The 17786-nt window shown below is 38.1% G+C and overlaps 2 protein-coding genes across 4 annotated transcripts in view; both read right to left on the reverse strand.

Moving 5' to 3' along the window:
* Positions 1 to 1675: 1675 nt before the first annotated feature.
* yeats4 (YEATS domain containing 4) lies at positions 1676 to 4303 on the reverse strand. Its single transcript, XM_005733418.2, has 7 exons — positions 4025 to 4303; positions 3698 to 3817; positions 3517 to 3583; positions 3284 to 3378; positions 2277 to 2366; positions 2067 to 2154; positions 1676 to 1967 (listed from the first exon to the last, which is right to left on the reverse strand). The coding sequence occupies exons 1-7, from the start codon at positions 4073 to 4075 to the stop codon at positions 1798 to 1800; spliced, it is 681 nt and encodes a 226-aa protein (XP_005733475.1). The 5' UTR covers positions 4076 to 4303; the 3' UTR covers positions 1676 to 1797.
* Positions 3781 to 17786, reverse strand: part of cpsf6 (cleavage and polyadenylation specific factor 6) — an 18082-nt gene continuing 4076 nt past the window's right edge. The window contains exons 5-11 of one of the 3 annotated variants that reach the window (XM_013910924.1): positions 17385 to 17561; positions 16269 to 16376; positions 14854 to 15352; positions 14582 to 14697; positions 14193 to 14346; positions 13878 to 14075; positions 3781 to 3817 (exon numbers count right to left, since the gene is read on the reverse strand). In XM_013910924.1, coding sequence (XP_013766378.1) covers positions 13889 to 14075; positions 14193 to 14346; positions 14582 to 14697; positions 14854 to 15352; positions 16269 to 16376; positions 17385 to 17561 — 1241 coding nt within the window. In that variant the 3' untranslated portion in view covers positions 3781 to 3817; positions 13878 to 13888. Of the gene's footprint in view, positions 3818 to 7242; positions 7851 to 13877; positions 14076 to 14192; positions 14347 to 14581; positions 14698 to 14853; positions 15353 to 16268; positions 16377 to 17384; positions 17562 to 17786 lie in introns of those variants that run through there. The other 2 variants (XM_005733416.2, XM_005733417.2) reach the window with 2 other exon arrangements.

The raw sequence follows: 17786 nt of genomic DNA on the forward strand, positions 1-17786 counted from the left end.
CTGAATGAATTAAAAATGTATTTAGTGTTGTTCTTGTTTTGGTTTTTTTGCCATAATCTAAAAATTAGTTGGTGCAGAAACTATAAATAATAGTTACACTTCATTTACTGCATTACTTGACAATCCTAAAAGCTAAATCCCTGAATATGGATTGTACAACATAGCACTGGTCACCAAATAAATTGTAATCTTAGATAGACAAACTACAGTTTTTAAATGATGAATTGATTTATTAAAGGAAAAGCTATCCAGACCTACAGAATATGTCGAAAAGTAACTGTCCTACTTGTTAAATCATGAATAAAATGTAATTAACCACAATGTTGAAAAACTAGTTGCAGTTGCCTGATTACTGCCAGACCAGGTGAATTACTAAACACTCAAAACTGTCTGACAAAGCAAAGATTCTCAAAAAGAAACACATCATGCCGATCTAAAGAAACTCAAGAATAGATGAGAAAAAGTCATTGACATCCATCATTCTGGAAAGGGTTACAAAGCCATTTCTAAGGCTTTGGCACTCTAGTGAACCACAGTGAGAGCCATAATCCACATACAGAGAAAACTTGGAACAGTGGTGAACCTTCCCTGGAGTGGCTGACCCACCAAAATTACCCCAAAAGTACATCCAGGATGTCACAAAAGAAGCCAGGTCAGAGTTCATAATTCAACTACAATAAAAAGACTGGGCAAAAATGGCAACCAATGTCCAGCCACTGATGTGTGCCCTGAAGCTGAAACACTGTTGGGTTATGTAGCAGGACAGTGAACCAAAAACATAACAGCAAGTCTACCTTTGAATGATAAAAAAAAAAAAAGAAAAAAGAACGACCTAGTTTAAGTCCAGACTCCAATCCAGTTGAGATTATTTGGTATATTACTTGGATGACCTTATGTTCCAAACCCACCAGTGTGCCTGAATTAAAACAATTCTGCAAAGAAGAGTGGATCATGATTCCTCCACAGTGATCAGCGCCAGTTATCACAAATGCTGAGTTGCAGTCCTTGTTGCCAAGGTTGGCACAATCAGTTATTAGGGTTAGGTATAACTACTTTCTCCACAAAGGGCCAAGGAGGATTGGAGAGCTTATCTCTCCCCCTTAATAAATGAAATCCTTTATTTAAAAACTGCCGTTTGTATTTACTTGGATTTTTTCTGTCTAATATTAGAATTAAATGATGACCAGAAATATGTAACAAATATGCAAAACAAACAAACATTAAAAAAAAAAAAAACAGGAGGGGGGCAAATACTTTTTTTCACAGCAGGTCACCTTCTTTATATTGAGAAAAAAGTATCCCAATCTTTATGAGCCGATTGTTAAAAATATTTACATAAAACACAAGGAGGCTAGTACTAAAGGACAAGCTATTCACACTGAAAGTCGTGTGTGACTAGTGCAAAAATGTTTGTCCTAATTGACACAGTAATAGTGACCTTATATGCAGATGCATAGAACCAAAAGCAGACTTGATTTAGCTACAAGAAAAAAGGCTCGCAACACTGTGATTTCTGACTCTTTAGAGTGTTGCAATAAAAAACAAAACTAGAGCATTTGTATGTTTAGAAGAGTTTTTGTGGCCGACTACATTTTTAAAGCACTTTCCTACCAACTCAAAACATATTTACATGTTTAAGATTCCCTTGGACGCTCAACAAAAATAAAATGCAAAAATCCTCAAACAAATAACAACACTGACTTTTTTTTTGTTTGTTTGTTAAATCCTTTGAGAGGGCAGGAGCACAGAAAATCGCTTCAACAACTGATTGCACCCATAAGCATATTTGTCCTTCTTTCAGTGCTCTTTATGGTCTCCGTCCTCTTCCAGTTTTCTAATCTCTGCCTTAAGGTGGTTGATGTTCTCTCTGCTGGCTTTGAGTTTGTCTTTCAGCTCCGCGATCTCTTGGCTTGTTCTCTTCTTTGCCACTTCCAGTTTCTCCTTGGTCCTCTGCTCCAGTTCACCGACTGGAGAAACGCACAGACATGAAGACAAAAGCGACTCAAAACTTGTGAATGCCTTTTTGTTTTGTTTTTTAAAACCGTGTTGAATATATGAATACATACACTCCGTCTCATGTTTGTAGGCTCCCAGGGTGAGTTGCCTCGATGTGGTCAGTAGCTGCTGCATCATGGCTGTTGGATCCTGAAAGATCTGAAACGCAGAAAAACGACGCATTCAGAGTTCTCGCTCTCAACAATAACATGCAGCGATTGATGAGCTCACACAAACTGATATACAAACACAACCACTGTCAGAGTCTAAACCAATGGCACCATTTCATCGTAGAATTCAGACACAACTGTCTTCTTGGGCATGGCACTGGAATCTGACTGGAACAGCTTCAACAGGTGGTACAAGGTCACCTAAGAAAACAAAACCAGAAATTCAAGCAATGGATACAGGCACATTTTAAATAAGCTGATCCTCATAGACAACTATATATTACTTATCAAGTGCTGAGGATTACACAGTGCTGTTGTGTAAATATAAATCAGATGGCTTTTGATGTTTTTTTTTTCTTATAAGAAACCATACACTAAAGAAGAACCATTTAAACTGTACACTAAGAGAAATAGCACACCACACTCAAAAGTGTGTATTTCTTTTATTTATAACATGTGTATTTGAAATACTAGGGCAGTGGTTTAGACACTCACCTAACAAGTGATTTGGTGGTAAATAAATAAAACTGATTAGAAAATTTTAAACTCTAGCTCTCTCCTATATGCATCTCTTGTCCCGTCTCCCTCTTCCCTTTCCCCTCACCCCCCAAATAAATCAAAGCAAATGACGGAGAGCCCGCTCATCTATCTCCTTAACCACTTATCTAATTCAGGGTCATGGGCTGGAAACTATCCCAGATGTCACAGGGTGAGAGGCAGGGTATACCTTGGACAGGTCTATAACAGAGCTAATATAGATTGAAAGGCAACTAATTTAGAACTAGTTACCCTAACATGTGTGACTGTGGGAGGATGACACTGAGAGAAGCTACGCAGATACGGGGAGAACATGCTCCACACAAAAATGGCCCAGCTGACCAGGAAGGACAAACTTTGCTTTGAGGCAAGGCTGCTAACCACTGTGTCCACATGCCACTCAAGCTCTAAAATGTCTATCATCAAGCAGTAAAAATATATTAAACCCCTTTCATTCTGGTCCACCTGTATGGTGGATTCAAACCCTGGACCTTGTTGTAAGGAAACGGTGATGACAACTACACCACGGATCGCTCAGCTTTCTCTGAAACAGGTAAGTAACTATTTGTGTTGGCTCTTACAGGTCTCTCATTGGGATCGATGAAGAAGATCTTGATGATGATCTCAAACTCCCCCCAGCCTGTCTCTGTGATTTCATATGGAGGCTTAGTGACCACTGGAAATAAGAGAAACACAGAGAGCTTCACAGAATAATGAATTTTCTGAAAAAGTGTCATATATTAAAAATGGATAGATTACTATTTCCAGTAAATCCTTCAATATTTCATACTTGCAATGTAAAGAGTCATCTCACCTCTCAGAGGGTTACCATAGCTCTCATGTAGCTTGAACTGGATCTTTTTCACATAAGCTGACATATCCTGGTAGAAAAGTATTTTTTAAGTCTTTTCAAACAGCATTTTGTATCCTTTTTCAGGTAAATGACACATTTTGTAGGCCCTGCTAAATCCCTCTTACTGATGTGGATGCCTCACCTCATTTCTGTAAGGCTTCACATACACAGACCACTGGTGTGTGTGCCCATCCTCTTCTCTCTTCTTTCCAAAGTAGCGGGCAACATTCCCAAACACAATAGGCTTCACAATAGTCACTCCCTGCAGCCAACAGAGAGAATACAGAAATTTAAAAACAGGCATGACAACGGTACAAGTGGCAAATACAGAAGTACAGAAATTGAATCCGACCACGCGATTTTCGTCAAGTTATCTCAATCCACGTTAAATTATTCTGCTCATTGTTTTAAATGATATAAAATCACAAAGTGGTTCGCCTACACTAGAGTGTGGCGTTAGTTACGTTACCTTAACGCGCCCCCCGGAATCTGGACCAAATTCAGTCATCTTTTTGAACATATTACAACTAAAACAGTGCCGCTAATCCTTTAGTGCGTTATGCAGGACTCTTTGTTGTCCTCTCAGCTTTCTTGTCTAAAAACCTTGCCATTTAGGCATTAAAAGTAGGCGTTACACACAGCGTACTACCATTTTAAACTGCCAGCCAAACAAGCGCCGGAAGTAGGTAGTGCAACGTATTAATCTGTCCTGATAGAAAGGCTACCAGGATTCTAAGGTTCCGGGCCGGCCGGAAGCAAGAACGTTTGCGGTCATTACAAAAGCAACCAAACTATGGCCAATGAATCCAGAACCTTTTAGTTCTAGGCTTCTCTGATTTTTTACTTCAAGTGACATGATGATGTCTAACATGACTGACAATACAGAAAACAGCAATTACTTTCGGCAATCCTGTTTTCATTTGCTCATTATACTGGATATTTTCGTCACTTTTAAGGTCTAAAAAATGTATTTATCTGTCAATGTTTCTAGTGAGGAAAAACGAATCACTTACGCAATGCTATTTTAAGTATTCGTTTTATCCAGCAGAACATTCACAATCGGACAGGATGTCGACTCTTTTTACACAATGGTTAAGTTTTAAACCTCTACACACTTAGGTTATCTTTAAACCTCCTCACACCTGATATTCTGCACTTCTGTCCGACACCGTTTTATACTTTAACAACCCTTTACCATTATATTAGGATGGACTTAAATTCTGTTCAAAAGTAAGCCTTCAGGTCTAACACTTAAGGTGCGAGGTCCAGGCAATCTCCAATGGCAAAACAAGTGTTTTGGCCTAAAGTTAAGAAAATACTTTTGGACATCATACGTGATTTTTAAGCAACTGCTCCAAAACAAAATTTACTTTCCCACACTTGTTTCTAATAAAACGAAACGCATTATGCACAAATAAAACAGAACCACAAAACAAACTTAATTTGTATACTTTATTCTTTGAGAGCAAATGATAATCTATTTACCTGCAATGTACCACTACATGTAACCATTATTGGCGGTAGAAATACACCTGAACCTTAACTTAAAATCCCAAAGTTACACTAGTGATACAAATTCAGCAAGTACTTTGCCCAAGTGAGACCATTTAATATGGAAGCTCATTTCATTTTTTGTTAAGTCAAAAACTATTTTACTCATCTTAAAAAACTATAACCTCAATTTGTAGCAGAAACATGTTTCCAAGTCATCATGCAAAGGCCCCTTTACTAGACAAGTGTGATTTTAAAATAAAGTATCTAGAAACCAGCAGCAGTTAGTAACTAACTAGCAGTTAGTGAAAACATCTTAGTCATACAAATACTGAAAACTCATAAATACATATGTATATACTTTCCAACTGCTTGTGCAGTTTAAAGACTCCCGCAGTCGATCAGACTTCTTGTTTCTTCACTGGTTGTGTGTTTGTAGACCTAAAAATCACTTACCTTTTCGTGCTGCGGAACAAAAGCTAACACAAAAAAAATGAAACCAAATTCCTGTACAAATGCTCTTATTCTGGAGGGCTACACTTCTGCTTAGCTTGACCAGGGCAGAACTCCATTGGAGTTACCAAATTCAATGCACAACTAAAGAAATAATTTAATAATTTAAATAAAAACGAATAAAAAAAGAAAAAGAAAACAAGGCACATGTATAGTATTTTTCCCCAAACAGATCAGCAGGAAATAAAATGAGGAAAAAGAGCAACTAACTAACATCAAATTAAGCCAATATCATTAAAAAACATGATATAGGGCCTTAAAACTTTCAACATTTTAAAACTAACTGTTCAGAAATAGCATCATTATATTCAAAAAGGTCCCATTTTTTTCTTTTTTTTAATATCAAAATCCAATTTACATTTTGTTTACATTACATCACACTTTCAGTGAATTTGTAAGGATACGGAGCAAAGGCACTTACATTCCCCAATAAGTCACTTTCTGAAGTATACTGAAAAAGAATACACTTCAAGAGCAAGACAATGGTTTCAAAAGATGCTGGTACAGTTTCCTGCACAGCCTGTCATTCAAATTCCTGCTGTGACTCTGAATCCAAAAGTTTTACATTCACTGGTTACGTTTGAAAATAAGGCATTTTCTAAATTGTTACGGAGTGAAATTGAAATGACATTATTAAAAGAATAACCCCCAGAAAGACAAGGTGTCAACACAAGTTTCAGATTTTTTTTTGGGAGCAAATTAAAAATTTCACCAATGGCGATAATTTCACAAAAATGTGTTATAATGTTGTCTGCATGCAACTTTGTTCTTGTTAAAAACCATACAAAAGCACCATGTTATTGCGCTGTATTCATACTGATTTGCATTTAAGACACCCGATGACACACTGCAGCATCAAACCTCAACATACCTGTAATTTCCTGATTTCCATTAACTCACATTTTAAAAACTGGTGGTATAATCGTGTTATATCATGTGTGCTGGGAAAGCTGTGGCAATGTAATTTACACTTCTTTTTTTTTTTTAAATAATTGTAAGTTATAATAAAAATAACTGAGTAAAAGCTAAACCAGTCATTGCTATTTTCCCAACCTTGCATGAAAAAAACAAACCAAAAAAAACCCCCTTAAAAGCTTCAACAAATTGCTGTCCGTCCATTTTGACAAACATGCAAAACAATAAAAATGACAGGTGGCAGAATGTTTTACACTGTACCGACAAATTAAAACGCATTTTGTTCATGGTTTAGTTATTTAGATCTATCATGGAAAAGCCTTCAAAATTCAAATACATAAAACATGTAACATCTAAAGTGAAAGGCATGTAACAAACTGGTTCATACTTCCCAATTAAGGAATAAACACTTTCACTCAAGCTTCAACTATGAAGGCTGCTTGAATCTGATTTTAAATCATTATATGACAGAAGTGAAAGACAATTTGTTCATGCGGTGTTTCAGTGATAATTATTCAGCGGAATTCCAAAATAACCCACCATCAAAAACCATTCCAAACAGCAGGGTCTTCTCTTTTTGGTTTAGCATGTTGAGTATGTAATGCAACATAAGATAAAAACAAACCAAAGTGACTACATCCTTGCCATTTACCACTGTAAAAAAAACAAAAAAAACCAAACAAATAATAATAATAAAAAATCTAAGTCGGTATATACATTTAATATAAATGAACGAAACGTAGAGGAATTCACTGAATGCAGAGTGTACCTCAGTAAACATTTTTTATTACAACACCATCTAATTTTAATCAAAAAGCAGAGACATTTACAAACGTACTAGCCATGAAAAGAATAAATGAGAACGAGAGAGTGAGGGTAGGAGAGAAAACATCAAGCACATACCTTATAAAAACTAATCTCTAAACTGTATATACACACACACACAATACAGCGAGCCAAAGAACAAGAAAAAAAAAACAAAAAAAACAAAAGGGTGTAATGTTTGTGTCTTCTATTTGGGGATCGTGCAGGCCATTTATTTATTTTTAAGTCGCAAAAAAGCATCACGCTTACTTTTCATGTCAAATAAAACATCATAAAAATAAAAGAGCTGTTTGGAAAGATTCTTTTGTCATCTTTAGTTACCATGAGTATAGAAGTTTGGATAACATAGCCTTACACAGGTCAGGGTCTTCCATCCGCTGCTCTTAAACCAGGCAGACAACAGATAGAGAGAAGGATGGGTGGAGAAGGATAGGAGAGGAGAAATGGAGGGGGTGGAGGAAGTGATGGTAGTTGTGTTCCTGTCCGGTCATGCACGGAGGGCAGGGAAAGAGTTCCTCCTTTTCCTTCCATCCATCCTTGATCCTCGTAAGCTGAAAGGTGTCAAAACGAAGGGTGGAGTTTGGTTTGGAGCCAGCCCAACAGTGAACATTTTCCCCACTCATCATTAAACCTCTACACTACATACACAAAATTTACACCAGGGCTGGGTTCAATTCACCGTCACTCTGAGCCACGAGGTTGGAGTTTGTTCAAGTCATTTTATCTTAGCAAAGGCAGTGCAGACAGAGAAGCCTCTTACACGCGGCATAAATGGCACTATGGTATTTAACTGCTACTCTTAACACTCTGTTGGCTGTGTATTGTCCCCAACCCTAGCAAAGACACAGAAACATATCATGCACAGTTCAACAGCTAACATTCAAGAACTTAAATTGAACTCTATGAGTATGTACACGCACACACAAAGAAAAGTATTTCAATCTTTCGTCAAGTCTGCCCTGCAACTACAGAAACATGGATTTCAAAGTATGTACATGCATATACACATATATACATGTACAGATGTTTGCATGTGGCACTTAACTCTTTTAGACATAAAAATATTGATAACCATATGTAAATGCACTTAAATACCTGGGGCAATTTTGTTTGTTCTGTTACAGAATTACAAATTCAGGGATGGACAATGGTTATAGTGTCTAAATGGCCAAATTGTGTATGACCATTTCGTCTTGTTTACAATATTATTAAATGGTGTACCTGCATCAACATTAGGTAATACCTTCAGAATATTAAGTCTTACTTATAGCGTTTCAATTAATTTGGCTCTCAGAGGACTATAAAGTGCAGAAAACAGAAATAAATAACCTTTAAAACTTACAGGGAGTTTTATTGGAAGACCTGAGCTAAAAGTTTTTTTTTCCTTTGATAAGTCTTTAACTATAGCAATAGGGATTTACCTTTCAATCACCTCCAAACATTTCAGTATTTGTCATTATGACCAGCAGGTTACATAACGGAGTACACTGAAAACTTTGCTCACTGTGGCAAATACCAGAGAAAACCATGGTTGCAATTTGTTTAAGCTGTATATTTAAGTGAAAAGACAAAGGACCAAAACAGTAATCAATCAAAAAAACAGCTATGAAGGAAAAAGCACATACGGCACATCTAGTGAAACCTTTCCTGCCCAAGCATACCAAGAGTTTTAATAAAACAGAAAAAAATGTGACAGTGTGATTCTTACGGTGTCGCAAACATGGTCAAAGTCAGGAAGATGGAATATTTTGTGCTTGTAATGCTTTGCATAGACAAAGTTGAGCATGCAAAGTACAGGAGTCAGAAAAAGCTACCTCTAACCATAATTGTAAAGGACAGCAGCAGTGGGATTACAGTTCTACACAATTTAAAGCACCTTACCAGAAATTTGTACAATTTTAAGATGAAATGACAAAAATTGTGATAAAGAAAGTCATTTCAAACTTGTTGTTTCAACATTAAAATCACTGAACCATGATTAAGAGATTTTGCTTCACACGCTGAAATGAAGCCAGATAGAACTGGTATCTACACCAAAATTCAAGTAAGTACAGGTGATTTTTTTTTTTACATTGTTTAATGATTCAAATGCATAATGAAATTTGATAGGTTTCATAATCTGAAAAGTTTTCTTTACACAGTATATGCCTGCAGACAAAAGCAGTTGAGCTTACAGCCACATCGCACATCTCAGTACTCCTCCCATAATCACACTTGACATAACTGAACTTTTCTCAAGGGTGAAACATTTAAATTATCAGCCCAATAAATCCTTTATATCGGGTTCATTATATTTCATATAAAACTTTAAAATGTGTAGTAGGTGTGTCAGTTAATACAGAATGGAAATGAAACGGGACAGAGCCAAACCAGGGTCAAGCAGTCCATGAAATAGTCTCAGTCCACTAACTTGGCTATGTGCTACAAAAGGCTCGGCAAATAAGATTGGGCCAATACTTACCACTGCCTAGCTTATAGACTGCCGTCTAATCTTTCACTGTTATTACTTATGTGTGTATGATATTTCAGAAAACTACTCACAGACAGCTCATTGAGTATGAAGGTACACATCTTTTTCACCAACTAACAGTTCATGTGTTATATACTGTAATAACTGTGGGGCTAAATATTAAGAATTAAAACCATGTCCATTTGCCTTAGCTCAGCTATAAAGTCAAACATTTTCTTTTTATATATTATGGCCAAAGGCCAAAGTTAAGGACATGAATTACATTTCAACCATGTTATGGACATGAAGGCTGTTTGATTAGCTATAACCTAAACTGTTTGACTCTGGTTTGACATGTGTAAATAGCTTGGACATTAGGGCTGCACCCCCCAGCACACATACACCTACAAACAGGCTGAAGAGAAAGCATAAAAGTAACTTAAGCCTGGTACAAACACTGTGCGTTCTTGCATGGAAACATGAACAGATAAACAGTGTTAAGCACATCTCGAAACAACAAACGGCCACACTACAAGAAGAGGAGCAATGTACTTGGCACTCAATCTCAATTATTTTCCTCTTTAACAAGCTCACAAATATCAGTAGAAATGCAAAGGCATGGTGCAATGGAAAAATTGGGACATATCTCACCATCAACATTTTTGCTCGCTTAATTTTGATCTTTAGTCATTTTTACTGCAAACAACAATTTATAAATATTCTTCAAATGCATTTTGGTGCTTGACACATTGCAATAGGCTATTAGGCCTTGTGCCCACAGAGGATCTCCAACAATGACAACAAGATGGCTATTAAAGGAGACAGCAGCAACTTTCACATTTTATTTATTAGTTTGATTTTTTTTTTTTTTTTAAACTTGGACTTAAAATGAAAGTTAATTTACAAAAAAAATCTTATGTATTTGACAAAATGTAATCTTTTGTTGTGAGGTTCTTGGTGGACACAAGGTTTTGCAGGAAAAACGTGAGCATGTAAAGAACAATTTTGTGGAACAGAGACCAGATCAACTCAACAAGCTAGAACTTACAGCTAAAATCAACATAACTCTCCAGAATTTACATGACAAATTGCCTTTAGAGTTTAAGTTACATTCTTTTGGCTACTTTCAAAATGCAGCAACTCCATAAGTTGAACCACCCCAGTTATTATTTTCCAGTATAAGAGAAATAGGCACACAAACAGGGAACAATGTGAATATATAAATATCTTTCCAGTGGGTGGAGCATAGTTCATGCTGTTTGAGTGCAAATACATGAAGATATCTTTAGTGGATAAAGCACATTTAAAATCAGGACAGATATTATTTGGGAATGGGGGCAACTGTACAGAGATGCTGTAGGGTCCACGTAACCTACTCAAGTCTGCTTTACATGCAACACTGTAGATATCTCAGAGCTTTGGCAGTAAAAGACAGCCAAAAAACCCAAAATGGCTGAAACACTATATCCAAAGAAGCCCCAAAACTTTTCACAAGTTAGCGGGTTATTCAACGTGCAACTGAAGCAATGGAAGAAAGCATCTTCACAAAGAGATTACATAACGACTTGTGAAACCCTGACTCTGAAAATCCCAGACAAAAACCAGCACAGGGCAGAAAGGCAGCCTAAAATAGTTGACTCAAATCATTTGAGAGCAATACACTATTAATGATTTTTGTATCCAACAACGTTAGGTGCAAGCTGACAATTAGAATGTTCAGATAAATGCATCTACAACCACAGCACCAGTTAAAATTGAATTAGCTTGGATATAATGCTAAAAATAGACAAAAATCTCACATGCCTGCATGATCTCTAAATTGGACCGATTAAACTGAATGCTGAAGCCTAACTCACTGTCATGAATGTTATGCACCAGTACAAGTTCTCCCATAAAATTGTGACTTTCTTTTCCTGAATCATGCAGAGCCCTCTAAGGGTTAACACTGAGAATATTTTTCTGGACTATGTTTGTGTTCTCTTGCAGTAATGTTTTCTCTGATCCATGGAAAAAGAAAAAGAAAAAAAGAAGCTAAACTCTATTATGAAATTGCATTATACTCATTTTGACCACTACACGAGTAAGTTGACTTTCAGTTGTGACTGTTCAGGCACAGGTATTCAGTTACTACAGAAACTAGAGGAGCTCTTAAACTGTAGCTGTGATTTTTGACTAAAGTTGTTGGAAGACAAACTGTCAGCGTGATAGTGGCTGTGACCACAGCTGTGCGTTAGTTACGGTTACAGTTGTGACATACAAGGAGTCATTTATGATAGGTCTAACATTGAATGCACATGGAGGATATATGTAACTTGTATTGAATATACTCTATTTCTGAACACTTGTGGTATTTTAACAACTAGCATTAAAGCATTTTAATAGTACAGCAAGATCTCCACTTCAGTCCATATGCAGAAATTATATTACTATGAGTGAACACCACAATGGCCTACAAAAAATAAAATAAAATAAAAACAAAAACTCCAGTGTAACCTTCTGGGGGAGCTCCACAGACTCAAAGAGCTTAGGATCTAAAAACACTGATTTTCTTAAGCTTGTGCTAGCTTTTAACTTTAAATCACTTTTTTTTTTAATTGTGTGTCAACATAATAGTATGATAATGCAAGTTATTATGCACAGATCTGAAATATTAACGAATTCTCATTACACAGACTCTGCAAACAATTTGATTTCAGCCACTGTTGAATATAGGCTGACCTTTGCCTCATAAAATGATTAGATGTGACACTGCGTGTAAAAACCACACCAGCATTTGGATATTCAGTAACATATATTTTGACAGATTATTATGTCAAGGGGACAGGCATTTTTCCCTCCTCCACTTCACCTCAACATCTTAAGTTAAGGTGCAATTATACAAAAGTGAGCAAACACTATGCAATAAAAACATTCAACTTGACACAGGTGAAATGTCAGGTGATATTACTGTCATGCAGATATGGCACAATGACATTAGTTTTTTTTTTAAGGGGTGGGAGGGGGCAAAAGTCATAAGATGTTGACACTGATAAATGTTTAACTTCTCTGAAATATCACAGGACAATGATAGATTTCAAATAACACACTAAAACTGGAATATGTACAACACTATGAATGAAACATTTACAAAATGTAGATTGGTCTACTACTGACAAGGTGTAAAAACAGTAATCAATTCAATCTTAACAGACCATATAAAATCTTAATTTGTACGAAATACTGTAAAAATGACTGTACAGTATTGTGACACCCAAATCTTGCCAATCAGGATTGAAGCGACCAGTACAAGCCCACTGATAAACCAAACTTTGGGAATTCACATATAATTAATATGGCAGTTCTGAGTGTTGATATAATAAAAATCAGGCACATTTGGTCCACTTGCCACAGTTCCTGGTAAAAGCCAAAATTCTGATAATTTCTACTTTATTGATGCAAAAACTCTTTAAATTTTATAAAAAGAGTAACTGCAAAAATCATCTCAACAGGTAACGTATGCTATTTTCTTGCCATGCACAGGTGCATACAACTTTTATTCTAAAATGTATTTGTTGGAATATCCAAAGCAACAAATGAACTTTGTAATTTACCAGCCTCTGAAGCCTGCAGACCAAAGAGTACAAAATACATCCAGAAATCCAGTGACTTATATTTTCTCATTTCAAAGGGACTACAGCGTAGATACAACACTTACAGACTCCACACTGTGCCAAAGTGAATACATCAAGTGTGTATTTTGCACATTTTGTGATACAATAGAAATTGTGATTACCACTGAAGAAATATGGTTTAAGTTGACTTACCTTATACCTACCTGAAGAGAGAGGACTGAGTTTTGAAAGCCTTTTCGTTGCCTACCTCTTACTCTCCTCATGCAGTAATTTAATATTTTGATGATAACATCCATTATCAGATGTTTAACCATTATTTGGGTGTAAGTAGGATTTGGTTTTGGGATTTATCTAGAGCCAGTGAATCCAATGAGAGGAGGTGTGCAAACAGAGAAGACTTTAAATCTCAACTGTGCCACTTTCTGTTTCTGTCATGCCGTCTGAGCCTAAATTAGTTTGCCACAAGGTTTAAGACAAAGATGCTGAAAAATACACAAAAAAATAAAACTGGTACCCACCTCCTTTCCGGCTAACGGTGCCGGTATTCCCTCTCCCTCTCTCTTTCCCGGTCACGGTCCCGATCCCTCTCACGATGACGATCTCTCTCCCGACTGCGTTCTCTGTAATAGTCCTCATGCCTGTCGCGGCTACGAGATTTGTGTCGTCGACTCTTTTCTCTTGAGCGACTGTGGTCACGTTCCCTGGAACGTTCTCGCCTTGCAGAGACAAACGAACATCAAGTTACAGTTGTGAAGTTTTTAATAAAGTTCAAACACCTACATTTTCTTTTAGTATGTAACTACCTGTTTCAGTGTAATATTTAACAGGCTTACCTTGACGCAGAGCCATAGCTCTTTGACTCAATGCCATGGAGACAGTCCTGCAGAGAACTGATGAGGACCTTGCAGCGGTCATCTGCGGACACTTTGGACTGCTTAATCAGACTGATGGCTGTCACCAAAGTCTCTATAGCACTGCCATAATCACCTAAAAAGAGAAAACAGTGGAGTAAACTTTTCATCCATCCATCCTCTTCCATTCATCCTTATCAGGGTCACAGGTGGGCTGGAGCCTATCTCAAGTGTCATAGGGCAAGCAGCCGGGTACACTGGTCTATTGCAGTGCTCTTTTACTTCTTTGAAGAAATTTAAGTTTTCCCTTACTGACAACATGTAAACGCACTTATTTAAATGTATTGGAAATATATCACCATTTGCCTTACCTGCACTGGCATCAGAAACTGCTCTAGATATGGCACTGGAGGAGATGGCTCTGTTCCTGTTCATGATCTCCTCAAACTCTGCCTCGCTTAGAGGGGTCCGTGATGTGTCCATGTCCCTAAAGAAAATAACAGAAAAAAAAAGGATCAAGCATGAATTTATTTTTAATTCACAGTATCCAAGTTCTAGGCTACCCGAGCACAAACAAAAACCTCATATTGAATGTGTATATATAGTGGTTTAATTTGTTGTTCTTCTCAGTAATTGTTCTTACCGGCCTCCAGGCCCATAATCTCCTCTTTCATATGGTGGTGGGCGGCCGTATGGGTCATTTGGTCCCGGTGGACCTCGGCTATCATTGGGTGGCATGCTGTTGTTGCCAGGGGGAGGAAAGAAGGCAGGGTTCACGTGCGGCGCTGGTGGTGGGCCACCTGGCGGGGGACCTGGCAGATGTGGTGGTGGAGCCAATGCCATAGGCGGGCCAATAGGTCCAGGAGGACGGGGTGGAAAGGGTCCTGGAGGGGGTGGGCCCTGCTGAGGAGGTGGGGGACCAGGTGGAGGACCATAGCCTGGAGGAGGTGGACCTGGAGGCAGGGGTCCTAGTGGTGGCTGGCCAAACTGCCCAGGGAAGAGAACAGGTGGAGGAGGCCTATCACCACGATTTGGAGGCCCAGCCATGGGAGGTGGAAGACCCTGGCCTGGAGGTGGAGGTCCTGGAGGTCCTGGGGGACCTGGTGGACCGGGTGGGGGGCGTGGAGGACCCTGCATGCCACCTAGAAAAAGAGCAAATTAACAAAAAAGACAAGAACAAAAAAAAAAAAAAAAAAAAAAAAGAACATGAAAGAAGTAAGCTCCAGTAAACCAAAATTATTGTCTAGAATGACACAGACTGAGCTCTCCACCTCTTTCTACAAGAACAAGTAACTGGCAGATTGAAAACATAAAATGTATACTGGCACAGTCGATTTGTGGACTCATTTTTGAAGTCTAGTGGCAGCCTGTATTTTTCTATGTATCTTTTGTACAGTGATACCTTTAGGTACCAAATGGCAATTTAAAGCAGGGACAGTGACACAAAGATGAAAGAAAGCCATTGCTGCACAGGACAACAATTGACGAAAAAAGGTCACAAATGACACTGAAAAATAAATCAAAAGGAAAGTGAACAGATGAGAAGCTATAGTTTCAAGCAGGCGTTGCTGTTTTAATTAAACAAGGCCTTGTATTGGACTGGACCCTTCTCATTAACACTTGACTCAGAAGATGCACTGCTATAAGTTTCCAGAAGCCCTAAAGAGAGTATGTACAGTGTATAAACTGCAATGTGGAACTAAGGAGTTTGACTGCTTTACATCAATTACAAACCTGCGAAAAGAATTTTTCCAAAAGTTTAAAAATAAGTTTTTTCTTGACACTGGGCCATTATGCCACCTGAAACAACTAATTTACCTAAAATGTACTTAAGCTCAAAAAAACAAAGCACACGTTTATTTCTTTTGGTAAAAATGTTTTAAAATTTAAAATGCTGCCATATGTGGGGCAAATAATGTAAACTGTCGATTCAGAGTAAGCAATGAAGATCAGCTGCCTCGGGGCAGTAAATGTGACAGTTTAATTTGTCAATAAAAAGCCAAAGCTAGGATTATAAGGCCATCTAATAAATCAATTAGATTAATCGAGGTATTTCACCTCTGCTACGCCAGCTCCCGTTCCTGCCCCCCGGCTGGAAGGGATTGCAACTCATATCCATCAGAGGGCCATCTTGGTGCCTAACCAGATCTGGTCTCATGCCCGAGCCTAATGGGGAAAAAAGCAAACCAATCACAACTCCTCCCTTCAGAAACCTCTACCTGCTAACCGAAGGCCTGTCGCAGCCCAGCGGGACGGGGCACCAGCCACTAAGCGAAAGAAGAGATATGAAAAGGGGGAATGGAGAACAGCCTGCTACTCCATTCTCTTACTGCTTCTGAAAAGCAGCCAAGCCAAGATTTGTAAAGAGGTAAGTTTGGCAGCGTACCAAGTCAAGCTTTGAGAAAACCTCTAAGTAAAGGAATGGTGTTGGAAATTTTCACAAGCAGGAAACCACACCATGAGAAGGATCAACTGTTCAACTTGAGGTTAAGTGAGACAAAAATTCAAACCAGACAAAGAAGGAAACATGCAAAGAAAGCCCTGCCAAGGGAGAGATGAGAGATCCCGCAATAGTAAAAAAAACATACTAGATCAGATGAGCCATGATCCCATGCAGGTGTGAGTAACAGCAATGCCTGGACTGTGCTACCTGAGCAGCACTGCCAGACAGAAAGCAGAACTTCCAAGTTTTTAAAACACTTGTGACTTTAAATCTGTTGTGCTGTAACATTATATGTATTTATTTTTTTCAAATCATCACACAGTCAACAATACTGAACAGAAATAAACTGACCTACAAAGTTCAATATGTGATTTAACACAACCTCTGCCAGCTGTGGTGGATCCATACATGACAGGTTGCACTTTTTGTGAGCTGTGTGTCTTTATGGATTTGCTTGTATCCACAACACATCCACTCATGAACTCGTTTTGACTGCCAAGTCTCAAAAACTAATATATCCACCTCAAGTTCAACTATATATCCCTATGAAATGTGGTTAAACAAACTTATTTTGGTAATAAGCCCACTCAGCATTCAAGAAAACACAATCCATTGATTTGGAACGTTTCTGCCCCTAATTTATTTTTGATGATGAATTTTTGAATATCAATATTCATTTCTCAAGTAACTGAGTGTTGTCCCATACTACCAACACATCTTGCTAAACTAACCAGGAAGGTGTGGTGGAGGACCCCCAGGCCCTACGGGACCAGGGAAGCGGTCTCCTCCAGGGCCAGGTGGTCCGGGGAACCTGCCTCTCCCTCGGCTGCCCATGGGGAAACCGCCACGGGGTCCAGAACCAGGAGGACCAGCCTTTCCTTCCCCAGACATCTGACCTGTCTGGGTACCTGTGAAAAGACAAATACAAACTCATTTCATATGTAATCATTAATCAATACGTGCACCTGGCTAAGAGACAAAAACAAGGATAAATTACATGTATGAGTTCATACATATGCTAAGATTAAACACAGGTCATGTAACATACAGTGGGGCAAAAAAGTATTTAGTCAGCCACCGATTGTGCAAGTTCCCCCACTTAAAATGATGACAGAGGTCAGTAATTTGCACCA

The sequence above is a fragment of the Pundamilia nyererei genome, unplaced genomic scaffold, assembly GCF_000239375.1.
Source record: "Pundamilia nyererei isolate P.nyererei 1_Seehausen unplaced genomic scaffold, PunNye1.0 scaffold00052, whole genome shotgun sequence".
In the NCBI taxonomy this organism is placed as follows: Eukaryota; Metazoa; Chordata; class Actinopteri; order Cichliformes; family Cichlidae; genus Pundamilia; species Pundamilia nyererei.

What these genes read in the sequence shown, in the direction of transcription:
- yeats4 (XM_005733418.2), bottom strand. Translation starts at nt 4,075, where the DNA reads ATGTTCAAAAAGATGACTGAATTTGGTCCAGATTCCGGGGGGCGCGTT. An exon ending in ATTCCGGGGGGCGCGTTAAG is followed by an intron (nt 3,818 to 4,024) that starts GTAACGTAACTA and finishes TGTTGGCTGCAG; the next exon opens with GGAGTGACTATTGTGAAGCC. An exon ending in CTACAAACATGAGACGGAGT is followed by an intron (nt 1,968 to 2,066) that starts GTATGTATTCAT and finishes GCGTTTCTCCAG; the next exon opens with TCGGTGAACTGGAGCAGAGG.